We start from the raw sequence: 17568 nt of genomic DNA, 5'->3' as shown, positions 1-17568 counted from the left end.
CTGCATCTGCCACCTACACCACAGCTCGTGGCAACACTGGATCCTTAACTGAGTGAGGCCAAGGATCGAACCTTCGTCTTCACGGATGCTAGTCAGATTCGTTTCCACTGAGCCATGACGGGAACTCCCAGATTTTCATAATTTCTGGTATCAAATTTATGTCCTCTCCACTCTCCAACCTTCTAAAATTATTTAACTCTTTTCATATCTTCCTAGACTATCTGTTCTGAATATATCTCCCTCATTAGTGTAATACATTTATACATTTTCTAAAAAAATGAAAAACAGAACAATTGTTCAGTTTTAGACTTTTTCATGGTACTTGGTGGTTTTTAAAAATAAATAGCTAGAATATTTGTTTTCTGGTTTATCTAAATAAGGATTCTTAATCTTTATTTGGGTAGCCAACTTTTTGAAGATCTGAAGACATCTAGACTCCTCCAGAAAAATGGACATAACCTTTTTCATACAAATGGATGGTATTTGTGGACTCCAACAATCTCTTTGCTGCATCCTGCCCTCACCTCACCCCCCAGTTTTGTGAACTTTAGAATAAGAATTCCTGGTACAAAGTAACATCCTGATATTTCAAACAACCCGATAAGAATGACATTAACATACAGGTATCCCTGGAGCTCCTTTTTTCCCTAGTGGTCCTGGAGGCCCAATTTCTCCCTAAAAAACAAATACAGATCAAATTCAAAACTGTAAAATATCAATTTATTTATACGAATGTCCTCCTAAAACAGTAGGGAATGAAACTCAATACCAATCCGCCCAGTTTGTCTGCCTCCCCTTCCCCTACGGTAAAACAGAAGAAATGTAAGGAAGAAAGATCAGGAATCTAACACCTTGAAGACCTGGGCTAGGGTCTGTGGAATTACTAGGTCAACTATTTCATTAGGAAATCAGGAACAGCACTGTCATTTTTTCTGAAGGAAGACCTAGCAGTTCACACTGAGTTGGTGAGGTGAGACCAAAAGAGGAAAAGAAAAAAAAAAAAATTGCATGAAGATTTTCCTTATTTTTTCATAATTTAAGAGCTATGATAGTAAACACGAATTTTAAAAAAATCGGCATACAGAATGATAGTGTTTAGACTTGCGCTTTTAGGACTGTGGCTGGCCTGATATTCCAAGAGGTTGTCTGAATCCAGAACAAAAACCCTGGAAGGCACATCCTCCGAGAGAGTGCTGGTCTTATGAGAAGCAGAGAAAGTCTTCCAAAACTGCCTATTTTAATAAAATACACTCTGGGTTAGGACTCAGTATGAGGATTTGGAACCACAGAAACCTGCCAGAGGTTAAGACGCAGGAAACAAGAGGGCTGGAGGGGTCTGAGGTACATGCTCAGCTCTTAGGAAACTGAATATTGGGCCAGCCATGGTCAGAGGGCAGTCTCTGATACCCACAATGGCTCGGGACTCACCAAGGGGGCTGAAAGGATACCCAGGGCCACCAGCAGGTGGCCCTCCACGCCCCAGGTAGGCTGACAGGCCAGCCACCAGTGAGGATGAAGCAATGAGCTCAGAATCAAGAATAAAGACAGGGAGGCAGAAAACCCGCAAGACTGAGAGTCCACAGGAGTAACAATGAACCACAGGTGTTAGAACTGCTAGAAACAGAATTTAGAACTAGATGCAAAATCTTTTTTTTTTTTTTTAAGGTAGGTTCTTACATTTTTTCTTTTTTTTCCTACTGTACAGCATGGTGACCCAGTTACACATACATGTATACTAGATCTGAACTATTTATTTATTTATTTATTTATTTTTGTCTTTTGTCCTTTTAGGCCGCACCCTCGGCATATGGAAGTTCCCAGGCTAGGGGTCTAATCGGAGCTATAGCTGCTGGCCTACACCACAGCCACAGCAACGCCAGATCTGAGCCGCGTCTGTGACCTACACCACAGCTCACAGCAATGCTGGATCCTTAACCCACCGAGCGAGGCCAGGGATCAAACCCACAACCTCATGGTTCCTAGTCGGATTCATTAACCACTGTGCCACAATGGGAACTCCTAGATGTGAAATCTTTACACACAAAAGAATGGAATCATGAAAGACTATTAGGACAAAAGACCATCAGGAATAAAAAGATACTAAAAATTTGGGGAGTTCCCGTCGTGGCGCAGTGGTTAACGAATCTGACTAGGAACCATGAGGTTGTGGGTTCGATCCCTGGCCTTGCTCAGTGGGTTAGGGATCCAGCGTTGCCGTGAGCTGTTGTGTAGGTTGCAGACTCGGCTCGGATCCCGTGTTGCTGTGGCTCTGGAGTAGGCCAGTGGCTACAGCTCCGATTTGACCCCTAGCCTGGGAACCTCCATATGCCGTGGGGGTGGGCCCAAAGAAATAACAAAAAGACAAAAAAAAAAAAAAAAAGATACTAAAAATTTGGAGTTCCCATTGTGGCTCAGTGGAACCAACTAGTATCCATGAGGATGTGGCTTTGATCCTTGGCCTTGCTCAGTGGGTTAAGGATCTGGTGTTGTCATGAGCTGTGGTGTAGGTCAAAGATGCAGCTTGGATTCTGTGTTGCTGCGCCTGTGGTGTAGGCTGGCAGCTGCAGCTCAGATTTGACCCCTAGCCTGGGAACTCCGTATGCAGTACCCGCGGCCCTAAAAATCAGAAAGAAAAAGACATTAAAATTTTGAATTTCTAGGAATGAAAAACATGATTGTTTAAATTATTTAGATTAAAAAATCAATTGATGGCTTAAACAGCAGATCAGGCACAGTGAAAGGAAGAATAAACAGACTGGAAAATATATCCAAAAATTTTAACCAGAACTTAAGAATCAAGGATGCAAAAATAACCTGTTTGGAGGCGTAGAGGGAGTTCCCGTTATGGCTCAGTGGTTAATGAATCTGAGTAGTAACCATGAGGTTTCGTGTTTGGTCCCTGGCCTTGCTCAGTGGGTTAAGGATCTGGCGTTGCCGTGAGCTGTGGTGTAGGTCACAGACACAGCTCAGGTCCCAGAATTGCTGCAGCTCTGGCGCAGGCTTGGCAGCTATAGCTCCGATTAGACTCCTAGCCTGGGAACCTCCATATGCTGCAGGAGCGGCCCTAGAAAAGACAAAAAAAGAAAAAAAAAAGAGAGACATAGAGGACAAAATGACAAGGAATAAAATATGTCTAACTAGAGTTCTAGAGAGAGGGAACAGCAGGGAATGAGGAGAAGCATCATGGAGATAAGGGCTGAGTCAATGGAAATAATTCCACAGACCTAGGAAGAAAACTGAATTCCCAGCAGGATGAAGAAGCAAAATCCACATCTAGATACGCTGCAGGGGGTCTTACGAACCCTGAAAACAAACTGAATATCTTAAAAGAATCTCAAAGGAAGGGACAGACCACTTGCAAAATGAGAGTAGATTTTTGATAGTTAAGCATGGAAGTTGGATGACAAGAGGAAATTCTCAATATACTAAGAGGCAATAATCATCAACTTTGAGTTGCATACCCTAAAAAATGATTTCTCAAAAGTAAGAGTTAAAATAAAAATATTGGTAATTTAATAAAAGCTGAAAGTTTATACCCAAGACATCTGTACTAAAGGAATGTCTAAAGATACAGTTTAGGAAATAGTAAAATGACCCCCAAAGGATGGTCTAGGAATACAAGGTAGAGAAGTAACCAAATAAAATAGAAAGCATGTATGCAAATCCAAATTTATATTATCTGTATACAACAATGAAAAAATCATAAGGTCAAAATAATAGCTTCTGAAATTACATCATGTTGGAACCACTAACTGTTGCCATGAATGTGGTAAAAATGTATTTTTACCATTTTGTCCTTTTCATAAGCAGATCCCAAGGCCCAAATTTTTCAACTTTCATTAATACTTACTTTTTGTCCCATTAATCCTTGGTTTCCAGGAAATCCTGGGATTCCCTGAAAAGAAACAAAGTAGATTTTTAACAAAAAATTTTAGATGTATCATTAAAGAAGAATAGGTCACAAATGGAGTTTTAACTTCTAGATAATGCAGATCATCAAACATATCTATCGACAGCATAAAACAGCTACTTACAATAACAAAATTTTGGAAAAGGAAAAATTTATGAGATACAGTGTTACATGAACATCCACTGATATTTAAAGGTTTTTTTTTTGGTCTTTTTGCCTTTTCTAGGGCCACTCCCGCAGCATATGGAGGTTCCCAGGCTAGGGGTCTAATTGGAGCTATAGCTGCCAGGCTATGCCAGAGCCACAGCAAGGAGGGATCCGAGCTGAGCTGAGTCCGCAACCTACAACACAGCTCACTGCAACACCAGATCCTTAACCCACTGAGCAAGGCCAGGGATTGAACCTGCAACCTCATGGTTCCTAGTCAGATTCGTCAACCACTGAGCCACAATGGGAACTCCCTAAAGTTTTAAATAAGGAGGCGTTCCCGTCATGGCTCAGTGTTTAATGAATCGGTCTAGGGACAATGAGGTGCGGGTTTGGTCCCTGGCCTTGCTCAGTGGGTTAAGGATCTGGTGTTGCCGTGAGCTGTGGTGTCGGTTGCAGACGTGGCTCAGATCCCGCATTACTGTGGCTGTGGCATAGGCTGGCGGCTACAGCTCTGATGAGACCCCTAGCCTGGGAACCTCCATATGCTGCGGGAGAGGCCCTAGAAAAGGCAAAAAGACAAAAAAAAAAAAAAAAAAAAAAAAAAAAAAAGAAGGAAAAAAAGAAAAAGAAAGGCACAAGGATATTAACCTTGCCTCTTCTTTCAGACCAATGTAAGCGATAAGATATTTCACTGGAACACTTTCCTAAGTTACTTCTAATTGCAAAAGGACTGCCAGTTCATAGGAATTCAGATTCAGCACAACAGTTTCAAAGGCTCTCATAGTTTCCTGACTCTAATTAAAAACAAATGAAACTAAACGACTTCCTTCAAATTGAAACTAAACAATTTCCTCTGAATTGAGCCGTGGAATGCCCAGGAACCTAACTCCTGGTGTAAGATTTGGGGAGCTCCCTCCTAGTGATTCCCTTGCTGATAAAATCAGGGAGAAAATGCAGACCAGTTTGCAGAGGGACAGAACCATAGAAAGAGCTCTTTCACATGGCTCAACCCCAAAATACAGGTTCTCTAGCAAGATTCAGAGGAAATTTATGTTAATTGTCTAAATTTGAGAATAACGTGAGAACAATTATTAAAGGGAAAGCAATTCTGTTATCAGTCATTCAATGCATTGACCAAAATGATCATTTCTCACCCCAAACCAACAGTGATCCCTTTTTATTTCTTATTCATTTTTCTTACCTCCTTTCTTGATAACACTTCAGTTGAAATTATGGATATATATGTGTATGTGTATACACACACACACACAGACTATGGCAAAAAAGGGAATTTGAAATTTGAAAAACATGGAAATTGGGCCCCATCAGTATCTTGGCATCATGAGGGTTTTCCAAGAACAGCACTGGTCCTCAGTAAATCAGGGCAGGTGGAGAGACCACTGACAGTGAGATGAAGCATCTTCTATCCTAGGGAGGGGCTGTCAATGTTTTCATTTTCACATCTTGACTTTTATTAATACTGGCCCATGTGTTAGCCACAATTATGGTGCAGGATACAGCACATAATTCCAGATTTTTTTTCCTTTCTTTTTACGGCCACACCTGCAGCATATGGAAGTTCCTGGGCTAGGGGTGGAATTAGAGCTGCAGCTGCGGCCTACGCCACAGCCATAGCAACACTGGATCAGAGCTGCATCTGTGACCTACGCTTGTGGCAATGCTGGATCCTTAACCCAGTGACTGTAGCCCAGGATCAAACCTGCATCATCAGGGTCACGATGTTGGGTTCTTAACCTGCTGAGCCACAACAGGAACTCTGTGTTCTAACTTTAAGATCCAAACTTCAAATCATTAACTGGAATTCGGTCTGATTCTATTTGGCTCAATTCAGTTCACCGTGGCACCATAGAAAACAAAATGTGTCTGAGAGCCATGACCAGCTAAGCGTATCAGCTGAAAACACTAGCCTTTATAAACATACCAACTAGAGAATAATATAAAATATAAAAATATAAAGCACGGTGTACCCTATCAGCACTCTAAACATAAAGCAAAAGTAAAGAATTGAGTTATGAGCATAAAGAAATAGAGTGATATGAACTGTGACTTTCTAGGGCAGAAAATGCATATTCTCAGTGCAATCAAATTTGATATGGTTCAAAATGAAAGCAACAGACCATGACGTGGCAAGAAACCACCCGTAACCAACTCCCGTTCAAATACACACTCACACAAACTCACCATAATGATTAAGTTCTGAATTTAAATAAGATCTGTCTGTAAAATCGTATCAGATGTAAGGCGGCCATACATTGTTCTATGCTAAACCTGGTGCAGCTGTGTTGATGCCATGTCCCTTGGCCCCAAGAATCCCTAAAGAGATCTTGCATTTGCCCCCATGCAGTGGGTCCTGAGAAACTGAGCTTCATGCTGCAGAGTCTTTGGAGACTTCAGGTTTCATCCCCATTCAAATCTCCAAGGTCTGAGGCAACCTAATTAGTAGGAATTAGTTACTTCTGTTTCTTTTTTCTTTTTCTTTCTTCTTCTTTTTTTTTTTTTTTTTTTTTTTGTCTTTTACCATTTCTTGGGCCGCTCCCACGGCATACGGCGGTTCCCAGGGTAGGGGTCGAATCAGAGCTGTAGCCACCGGCCTACACCAGAGCCACAGCGATGCAGGATCCGAGCTGCGTCTGTGACCTACACCACAGCTCACGGCAACCCACTGAGGAAGGCCAGGGATCGAACCCGCAACCTCATGGTTCCTAGTTGGATTCGTTAACCACTGAACCACGACAGGAACTCCAGTTACTTCTGTTTCTTAAGCCTTATCCCACTGTCAGCAAGGCTACATGCTCCTTCTGGGAAAAATGAAATTATACCCAGGCATCCCAAAGCAGCGTCCTGGCCTCCACCTTCCGGGAGGCCTCGAGAGCGCCCCCCACTGCCCGGTTCAATCCCTGGATTTGATCAAACACCTTTTATCTGAATAATTCTAATTCTGAGCACCGTCTACATTAGGACATAGCCACACATCTTACATTAGTTCAACGTATCAGATATTGAAAATATTTGGGGGATTTCATATTAGGAAAAAAACCAGATTCCTGTGGCTGTTGACTGTCTTTGTTAGTAAAACATTAGTATGTGTCATAGATATGGAAAGACGTCATAATATCTTCTAGGTCCAACTATACCAAGAAGTATTAAATACTTATTTTATAAATACCAAGCCAAAAATATATAAAACTATGTAACATTAAAGAATAAAATGTAAGGAGTTCCTGTTGCGGCGCAGTGGTTAACGAATCCGACTAGGAACCATGAGGTTGTGAGTTCGGTCCCTGGCCTCGCTCAGTGGGTTAAGGATCCGGCATTTCCATGAGCTGTGGTGTAGGTTGCAGACGTGGCTCAGATCCCGCGTTGCTGTGGCTCTAGCGTAGGCCGGTGGCTACAGCTCGGATTTGACTCCCAGCCTGGGAACCTTCATATGCCGAAGGAGCGGCCCTAGAAAAGGCAAAAAGACAAAAAAAAAAAAAAAAAAAAAAAAAAAAGAATAAAACGTAACTGATTTACAAAAGCAATTCTTGGTCCAGCTAATCAAAAACTATGAGCAGCATGGAATAAAAGACTGTTGAGAGGGAGGTTCACCAGAAGAACAGAAACCACTCAGAGATATCTTTGTTAATGAAATTCTCCTAGACAATATTTTCCTGGGCTCCCAATATGTTTACTGAAATTGACTAAACTTTGCCCATTTTGCATTAGTAGAAATATTCAAAATGATTTGAAAGTTACCAGTTTGTTGATCCAAAAGTATTTGGTAACAATTACTTCATAGGGTAAATGTTTTTCCAAGTAGAGTATTTTATATTTCATTTTCTGCCTGTGTGGTTTTGGGTTCAGGCAACTGCGAACATGTATAAGTAAAGACAGAAACAAGTATTTTATTTGGTGAGAATAAAGGGACACATTTCCTCCACTTCTGTGATTTCAGTTCGGGTTTGAGGAAGAGAAGAAAGTCAAATGGAAAATTCTGTGTAATGTGGTGGAGAAAGAATGCTGACATGAAAAAATGTTCTAGAAGCTTCTATGTAACCATTAAACCATTGTTGTATAACAAAAAGTCATTAAAAATAGAAATGCATAATTTTGAATAAAGGGTTTGGCTCCTGTTTCCTAGAGGCCACTTTATAATGAAGGAAATGTGTTTAGGATACATTACTTAGAGAAAACAAAATATCGCTTTATACTTTTCCACATGCAATGGATGCATTACTTTCCTCTGACATTAGAGCATCTTGGATCAAATCTGCTGTTAAGTAAGTCAATAATTTCAAGGTACTAAAAGCATCTCTTCAAATCTATTCAGTTAATGGTATTTTTAAATCAAAGATTTCAATCTTCCTAAACAGTTGTAGAGATATTTAATATTGTAGTTATTAAAACATTAGGAGCATATTATGTTTTCTTCTATCATATCAATGTGATTTATTCATTTCTAAAGATGCAATGAATAAAATATACATATATGCTGACAGTATCATTCTTATTAGCTGCAAACATTACAATGATTATTAATAAAGAGCACAGAAGAAGTAGTTAAAAATTTAGACACTGTAGCCAACCAGCCCATAATCTAGTGCTGATCGACTCCAGGCCAGTTATTTAAATTGGAATTTCTGGGTCCCCATTTGACACATGGGGAAAAATAGCAGAACTTAACTCATGGGGTTGGTACATTATTATCAATTACTTCTCACAAGCACTTAGCTCAGCATGGAGACTAAAGTGAACACATTTTTGTGACGTTTCACAGCTCCTTCCTGACCTTTGAAAGTTGCAAAACAGATGAGGTCAGTTCTCTTCCATGTCTCAACATTTGTTCTTCTTTTCCTCCATTTGAGGATATCTCTTTCTTTTTTTGTCTTTCCACCCTGCCTTTGTCTGCCTGGTTCCCTAGAGTTGAGCGTATGCGACATGACTCTGGCAATCTCAGGCTTCCCACTAGGGGGCGCCAACAAGTCCTCATTCATTACCTTCGCCTTTCACCTTTCACTGACTTTGATCACCAAACACGACAATCGGGTTCCAGATCAAGACAGAAAATTGGAAAGCCCCTGAGCTCACTTTCTCCCAGGGACACACCTGAATCAAACTGCATAGAGAACGGCCATCCCTGAGAATCAGCAGGACAACTAAGGACATGAAGAAGAGGCCACACAGGGATGCAGGTAAGAGGGGCAGAGAAGCAGTCTGGTTAGAGTCCACATCCCCGGTGTGTGGGAGGGATGTCACCATGGCAGAGGTGCCCCTGAGGAGTGAGGATGCCAGCCGTATGTCAGGTCCCCAGGCTGGGGGACTTGCACTGGGAAGATTATCCCCATAAAGCTTGGCTTTGAAAACTGGTGTGGTTACCCTCATTTCCAGTCCCAGTGCTGAGGAAGCAGCTTTCAAAGCAGCCGGGTCACACAGGAAGGAGATTCACTGACTCATTTTAGGGTATGTGCTGGAGGGACAGGGATCTGCCGGAACTTTCTCTGGGGACAGAAGCTCCGACAGGCACCACTGTCTTTTTTACTCTCCTTTCTAGCTGGCCTGGTGGTGGTGGGCACCACTTCTGTCATTCCCCATCAACCCAGCTACCACCTTGCAGCCCACTCCAGCATCCCCCCAGAGGACCTGCCCTGGCCAGCTACTCAAGGCAGCTCCTGCCCCATCCTGCCCAGCAGGCTGCCCCGGCACCCCTCCAAAGCAGCTCCTATGCCAGGGCACCAACCCTTTGTTTTTCCAGAAAAATATGGCTAAAAGCTTCAAACATACTTGCTGTTGAAGTCCACAATATTTTTCAATTTTTAAAAATTCCACACTGACAGATCATTATGAATGATGCACAAAAAATTATTCTGCAGTAACTCTATAAAGACAACTAACTCACAAGCACAGTTGCCAGACCTGAAAGAAACCAGTGCACAAGTACTTGCAATAAACCTTAGTAAGGAAATGACCAGTTTTACTATTCCCTTTAATTCCTTCTTGGCTTTTTTTGTCTTTTTTATCTTTTCAGGGCCACACCCGAGGCATTTGGGGGTTCCCAGGCTAGGGGTCCAATCAGAGCTGTGGCCACTGGCCTACACTACAGCCACAGCAACGCCAGATCTGAGCCGCATCTGCGACCTATACCACAGCTCACGGCAATGCCAGATCCTTAACCCACTGAGGGAGGTCAGGGATCGAACCCGCCACCTCATGGTTCTTAGTCGGATTCATTTCCGTTGTGCCACAGTGGGAACTCCTTTAATTCCTTCTTTTAAAAAGTTTTACTGAAATAGAGTTGATTTACCACATTGTGATCATTTCAGCCGTACACCAGAGGCATTCGGTCATACATATACACACATCCATTCTTTTTCAGGGTCTTTCCCCATGTAGATTATCTTCAATAAATAAATAAACTTTAATACAGTTTTACTTCTCCCTTTCATCTTTACGGGGAAAAAAGTAATCCAAGTAACTAACTGGATGAATTTATTCTCCCCAGTCTACAGACCACCTGAACTCCAGATACCCCAAAGATAAATAATTTCAATTAAAAAACACCTTGGTAGAGTTCCCGTCGTGGCGCAGTGGTTAACGAACCCAGCTAGGAACCATGAGGTTGCGGGTTCGGTCCCTGCCCTTGCTCAGTGGGTTAAGGATCCGGCGTTGCCGTGAGCTGTGGTGTAGGTTGCAGACGCGGCTCGGATCCCGCGTTGCTGTGGCTCTGGCGTAGGCTGGTGGCTACAGCTCCGATTCAACACCTAGCCTGGGAACCTCCATATGCCGCCAAAGTGGCCCTAGAAAAAGCAAAAAGACAAAAAAAACAAAAACAAAAACAAAAACAAACAAAAAAAACAAACACCTTGGTAAATACTTTTGATCTACAGACAACAGAAAAAGTCACCAGTGTGGCGTAGCCGGTTACAGAACGAGACCAGGGCTCTCGTGGGGAGTAAGAGCTATTTAGGTGCCTGTGCAAAATCACTTCATGTGACTTGCGTTTCTCTCTCTCTCTCTCTCTCTCTTTTTTTTTGGTCTTTTTGCCTTTTCTAGGGCCTCTCCCGTGGCATATGGAGGTTCCCAGGCTAGGGGTCGAATTGGACCTGTAGCCACCAGCCTATGCCAGAGCCACAGCAACACGGGATCCGAGCTGCGTCTGTGACCTACACCACAGCTCACGGCAACAGTGGATCCCCAACCCACTGAGGAAGGCCAGGGATCGAACCCACAACCTCATGGTTCCTAGTTGGATTCGTTAACCACTGAGCCACGACAGGAACTCTTTATGTTTCTCTTTTGTCCCTAAAGTCATATCTACATTTTAAAAGCCCAGAAGACAGTCTAACCTACTTTTAGTGTTGTAAAAGCATAAGCTTCCAAGACAAGAAAAAGAAAAGGCGAATGTTTTGCAAATTCAAATAATACAGTCTGAAACCTAGAGAAGGCAAGGGAGAGGACTGGGCGAGCCAGGCACAGAATCTGCATTGCCACATCATGGGGAAGCCACGAAACTGCCCTGAACCCCCAACGTCCAGAAAAACAACCCACCCTCTGCATCTGCAAGTCACTGGAGATCATGTGTGTGAAACACATCAGTGGGTTAAAGGAGCATATGCAAGTAGACGTATGTAAAACTGCACAGCAGTTCCACTTGAAGGAAAAAGTTCCGAGACAATATACCAGAGCTGTTCTCAAATGGGATCCTCTGAAGACCTAAAAGGTACAGACCACACTTCTGGGTTTCTGAACCATCACTTGTTAGAACTCAAAATAAACTGTGGCAGATTTCTCATGAAGGAGAAAACCAAAACTGGATTTTTCAAAGCCCTTTCTAGCTGACTCAGTAGCTAAGGAGAAGTTATATACCATTTTCCAGAGAAATCTGAAAACTGTATTAATTTTTTTGCAATTTCATAATCATAGAAGTCACCAAACAAAAACATTTTAAGCTGTCCAATCAAAGGTGAAGCTAATTTGACGGAGGAAACAAACAGACGAATTTTTAGCCTTAGTTAATTCACATGGTTAAAAAATAAAAAACCAATTATTTGAAAATTGTATCTAATTTTCTTTCTTCTATGTGTCTTATTTATTTATTTGGTTGTGCCCTGGGCATACAGAAGTTCTGGGGCCAGGGATCGAACCTGCACTACAGCAGTGACTACACTGGATCCATATCCTGCTGAGCCACAAGAGGACTCCCTATGTGTCTTACGTATAATGTCATACTTTTTTTTTTTTTTTTTTTTTTTTTTGCTTTTTAGGGCCAAGCCTATGGAAATTCCCAGGCTAGGGGTCGATTCAGAGCTGCAGCTGCCAGCCTACACCGTAGCTCACGGCGATGTCAGATTCTTACTGAGTGAGGCCAGGGATTGAACCCACATTCTCATGGATACTGGTCGGGTTCATTTCCACTGCACTACCAGGGAACTCCCTATGTGTCTTATTTATGATGTCATATTTTTGAGCTACGCATATACAGTTACATCTAAATCACCGTTATTCAACTCAGCCCACTGTGAATCTTTTTATGGTTATATAAACATTCCCATTTTTTCCTACTGAAAAATAATGAGAAGACAGACCAATGAACATTCACTAAAGGAAAAAAAACTTAAGGAAATTATATTACTTTTCTATTAACTCAGGACAAATTACCACACACTCAGGGGCCTAAAGCCACAAACATTTACTATCTATCTTACAGTTCTGAGGGCAGGGGTCCGGCATGGGTCTCACTGGGCCACCTTCACGAAGTTGGCAAGGCTGCATGGCTTTCTGAAGCCTTCAGGAAAGAATCCATTTCCTGTCCATTCAGGTTACCAGCAGAAACGAAGTCCTTGCAGCCGAAGGACCGAGGGCTCCATTTCCTCCATGGCTGCAAGCAGAGCGCCACTCCCAGCTTCTGGAAGGCTCCACATTCCTTGGCTCATGACCGCCTTCCTCCACCTTCAACACCAGCAATGGCTGGTCAGATCCATCTCAAGTTGAGTTCGCCCCATTTCCTCATTCACCGTTTTCCACTCTTCATTGCTCATGAATAGGTTGGGTCCATCCAGACAATCCAGGACAAGAGCGTCATCTCAAGGTCATTAACCTTCGCTATATCGGCAAAGCCCTTTTACCACGTGGGTAACATGCACACGCTCCAGGGTTCCAGGGATCATGATGTGGCTATCTTTTGGGGGCAGGGGGAGTCGTTATTGTCCCTCCCCCAGAAATATCTGCTATTCTAGGACCAGATAGTTTTCACCTTATTTAAACTTATCCAGGGCATTAAAAAAAAAAAAAAAAAAGAGCTGGTGTTCCCGTTGTGGCGCAGTGGAAATGAATCCGACTAGGAACCATGAGGTTTTGGGTTCAATCCCTGGCCTTGCTCAGAGGGTTAAGGATCCTGTGTTGCTGTGAGCTGTGGTGTAGGCCGGCAGCTGTAGCTCCAATTTGACGCCTAGCCTGGGAACCTCCGTAGGACACAGGTGCAGCCCTAAAAAGCAAAACAAAAAACAAACAAAAAAAATGGAGCTCATCTAAATCTAAATCATGAGGCCATTATAATTTTCACAAAACCAGTCAAGAAACAGACTCGGAGTTCCCATCATGGCTCGGAGGAAATGAATCTAACTAGCACCCTTGAGGATGTAGGTTTGATCCCTGGCCTCGCTCAGTGGGTTAAGAATCTGGTGTTGATGTGAGCTGTGGTGTAGGTCACAGACAAGGCTCAGATCTGATGTTGCTGTGGCTGTGGTGTAGGTCAGCGGCTGTAGCTCCGATTAGACAAAAACAGACTCAAAATTTTGAAACCAAATTTATGGTTACCAAAGGGGACATGTGGGGTGGGAGGGATAAATTAGGGGGTTGGGATTGACATATACACACTACTACATATAAAATAGATAGATTGCAAGGACCTACTGTACAGCACACTCAATGCTGTGTAATAACCTATATGGGAAAAGAATCTGAAAAGGAACAGGTGTACGTATATCTATAACTGCTTTACTTTGCTGTACGCCTGAAACTAACACAACTAAGTTAACTACAAAAAAGAATAATGCCTAAAAAATAAATCTACAAGCCTAATTTGTTAATACAAATGCAAATGGTTTACTATAACGTTAGTAAATCAAATACAGCAGTGCACTAGAAAAAAAGTAAAGTATGATTAAATACGTCTTGTTTCAGGATACAATGAGTGTTCACTATCAAGGAATCTACCCATTAATATGTTATGCTCATACACGTTACTATATTATTTAGAGAAAAAATACAAAATCTTCTAAAAAGATGCATTTTGTACAACCTATCTTGCATTATTTAGTAAAAACTCTTACTAGTTTAGCACTAGAACTTTGTAAACCTGAATCTGAATCAATCAGAAACTGACTGTAAACATCATAGCTGATGAAACACTAGACATTCCACTTAAAATCAGGTAGAAAGTGTAGGCTATATATTTAAAAAAAATTTTTTTGGCTGTACCCACAGCATGCAGAAGTTCCTGGGCCAGGGATCGAACCTGATCCACAGCAATGACAATGCTGGATCCTTAACCTCCTAGGCTACTAGGGTACTCCTACACAGGAGGTAGGAGTATTTTTTTTTTTTTTTTTTGGTCTTTTTGCGATTTCTTGGGCCGCTCCCATGGCATATGGAGGTTCCCAAACTAGGGGTCGAACTGGAGCTGTAGCCGCCGGCCTGCGCCAGAGCCACAGCAACGTGGGATCCCAGCCGCGTCTGCAACCTACACCACAGCTCACAGCAACGCCGGATCCTTAACCCACTGAGCAAGGCCAGGGATCGAACCCACAACCTCATGGTTCCTAGTTGGATTCGTTAACCACTGCTCCATGACGGGAACTCCACAGGAGGTATATTTTGAAGTAATAAATTCAAATACATCTTTTCCCCCCAAAATGTTGTATATTTTTCTTCTTTTGTCTTTTTATGGCTGTACCTATAGCATATGGAGGTTCCCAGGCTCAGGGTCTAATTGGAGTTGCAGCTGCTGGCCTACACCACAGCCACAGCAACGCAGGATCTGAACCTCGACTGCAATCTACACCACAGCTCGTGGCAACATCGGATCCTTAACCCACTGATCGAGGCCAGGGATCAAACCTGTGTCCTCATGGATGCTAGTCAGATTCATTTCCATTAAGCCACGAAGAGAACTCCTGCATAATTTCTTTCTAATGCAATAAAACCTTAACCTTAACCCTAACCCTAACTCTGACCCTAAAAGAAGAAAAATTTGGGGGTGGACTGTGGCCTCGGGGAGGAAAACATATGTAACATCAGCAGGAGAGGTTATTAGATGAAATGCATCCATGCTGTAAACAAAATGAAATGAAATCAATTTCATATCCTCTCTTTTAACCACATATGGTACAATGTCCTTAACATTGTGAAGTTAGTTTCAATGAACACTATTTTTCAAACTTTTAAAAACTGTTTTTTAAAAACAAAAACACATCTTTTTTATTGAAGTGATAAATATTAATGACTTAGTTGACTAGTTGACTATTTAGCAAATGAATTATTATAAAAACGTGTGTTTTGTTTATGTATTTGTAAATGCAAGGGAAAAGTTTGGAAAGAACTTCATTGAATGAATGTTATTGTCTCTGGGGCTGGTAATGGGATTTGGGTAAGTGAAGGCAGATTTCAAATTTACAACACAACTCCTATGTTTTTTTACTTATTTAAGAGCAGTTAGATAAATAATACAAATAATGAATAAAATAAATATTATATAATAAATATATAATATGTACAATAAAATGTACAATAAATCATAAATAGTTAACCTATGAATATTTCAAAAAGCTCTTAGGAAAAAAAACCCTAAGTTCTTTTTCCTCACACTTAAGTCACCCAAGAAACTCTTGTTAAACCTCAATCTTTTCTTTTTTTTCTTTTGCTTTTTTTAGGGCTGAACTCTCGGCATATGGAGGTTCTCAGGCTAGGGGTCGAATTGGAGCTACAGCTGCTGGCCTACACCACAGCTTACAGCAATGCCGGATCCTTAACCCATTGAGTGAGGCCAGGGATTGAACCTGCAACCTCATGGTTCCTCAGATTACTTTCCGATGCGCCATGACGGGAACTCCTACACCTCAGTCTTTTCAAAAGTTTTTTAACGGCCGTGGCTATCATTTGCTTAAAAAAAAACCCCCCAAGTCCCCCAAACCCTAAAACAATACCAGAGAGCATGTCCCATTTTCCTAAGGTAACAGCAGTTAACATTTCCAAAATAAAAATAGTAATACATCAGACCTAAAGATTGTTTTATCTTTAAATACTATATTCATCTTTAAAGTAAATTTCAAGGGGAATAAAGAGTCTAAAAATTTCACCTAAACTTGAAGATAGGAGTTCCCTGGTGGCCTACTGGTTAAGGATCTGATGTTGTCATTGTGGTGGCTTGGGTTTGATCCCTGGTCTGGGAACTTCTGCATGCTGCAGGTATGGCCAGAAGAAAAAAAAACAAAAAACAAAAACCTCAAGATATAATAACACAGAATCCATATCTTTGTAAAGTTTATCAATTTTCATATAAACAAGTTTAGTCTTGTTCAGGTGCATATAGATGCATCTTTGTTGCACAAGGTAGAACGGTGATTTCATCCAAAATTAATAAAGTATTTTAAATATACTAAGAGGACTTAATCTATTTGGAAATAAAGTTTCATATTATCATTTATGGCAGTATTAAAGTTTATTTAGTCAGAGAAGGATATTAAAGCACTTATGGCCTAAAAGGATAATAAGATGTCTTAATTCCATTTTCCTTTAGCCAGTGACACTAAAATCGTGCACTGGGAACCATGTCCAGTCACTTACAATGGAGCATGATAATGTGGGAAAAAAACCAGAACATTAAAAAAAAAGAATAATACCAAAAACAATTGTTCTCCTCGAGTGGGTAATTTCTGTCTTTCTACTACCTTCACCTGCCTTTTTTTTTTGATCATCCTGTATCACAGCATCCACTATAACTAGTTATCAAACTTTACATGAGACCCACATAGGGAAGCCATTCAAATGCAGTTTCCTGGGCTTCAGTCCTGAAGCTGATTCATGGGGATGGGGGGCCCAGGAACATGGATTTTAATAGCCATCCCTGGAGATTCTGGCTAAGGGTCTCTGGGCGACAGTTGTAGAAATAGTGCCCTCTATTTAAAAAAAAAAACTCTTTTGAAAATTATTTGTGTTAGGGTTTTAAGCTAGAATAGTCCTCAAGGAGTTTTTAATTTGATTTATGATTTTCTACCAAATGAATTTTCTTCTCTATTTTTTTTTTTTTTTGTCTTTTTTTTGCTATTTCTTGGGCCGTTCCCGTGGCATATGGAGGTTCCCAGGCTAGGGGTTGAATCGGAGCTGTAGCCACCGGCCTACACCAGAGCCACAGCAACGTGGGATCCGAGCCGCGTCTGCAACCTACACCACAGCTCACGGCAACACCGGATCCTTAACCCACTGAGCAAGGCCAGGGACCGAACCCGCAATGT

At 41.6% G+C, this 17568-nt stretch overlaps 1 protein-coding gene across 3 annotated transcripts in view; it reads right to left on the bottom strand.

Moving 5' to 3' along the window:
• Positions 1–17568, bottom strand: part of COL21A1 (collagen type XXI alpha 1 chain) — a 193988-nt gene that overhangs the window by 23632 nt on the left and 152788 nt on the right. For all 3 annotated transcript variants that reach the window (XM_084967938.1, XM_084967936.1, XM_084967937.1), the window contains 2 exons: positions 3851–3895; positions 622–675 (listed from right to left, as the gene is read on the bottom strand). In XM_084967938.1, the coding sequence (XP_084824064.1) occupies positions 622–675; positions 3851–3895 (99 nt within the window). The remainder of the gene's footprint in view (positions 1–621; positions 676–3850; positions 3896–17568) is intronic.

Source organism: Sus scrofa, chromosome 7 (genome assembly GCF_054392235.1).
Source record: "Sus scrofa isolate SSC_HxYL_T2T_F1_AM1 chromosome 7, Sscrofa_HxYL_maternal_Yorkshire_Landrace_v2.0, whole genome shotgun sequence".
Classification (NCBI taxonomy): Eukaryota; Metazoa; Chordata; class Mammalia; order Artiodactyla; family Suidae; genus Sus; species Sus scrofa.
The sequence above is the reverse complement of the archived record's forward strand: the minus strand, read 5'-3'. Positions and strand labels throughout refer to the sequence as shown.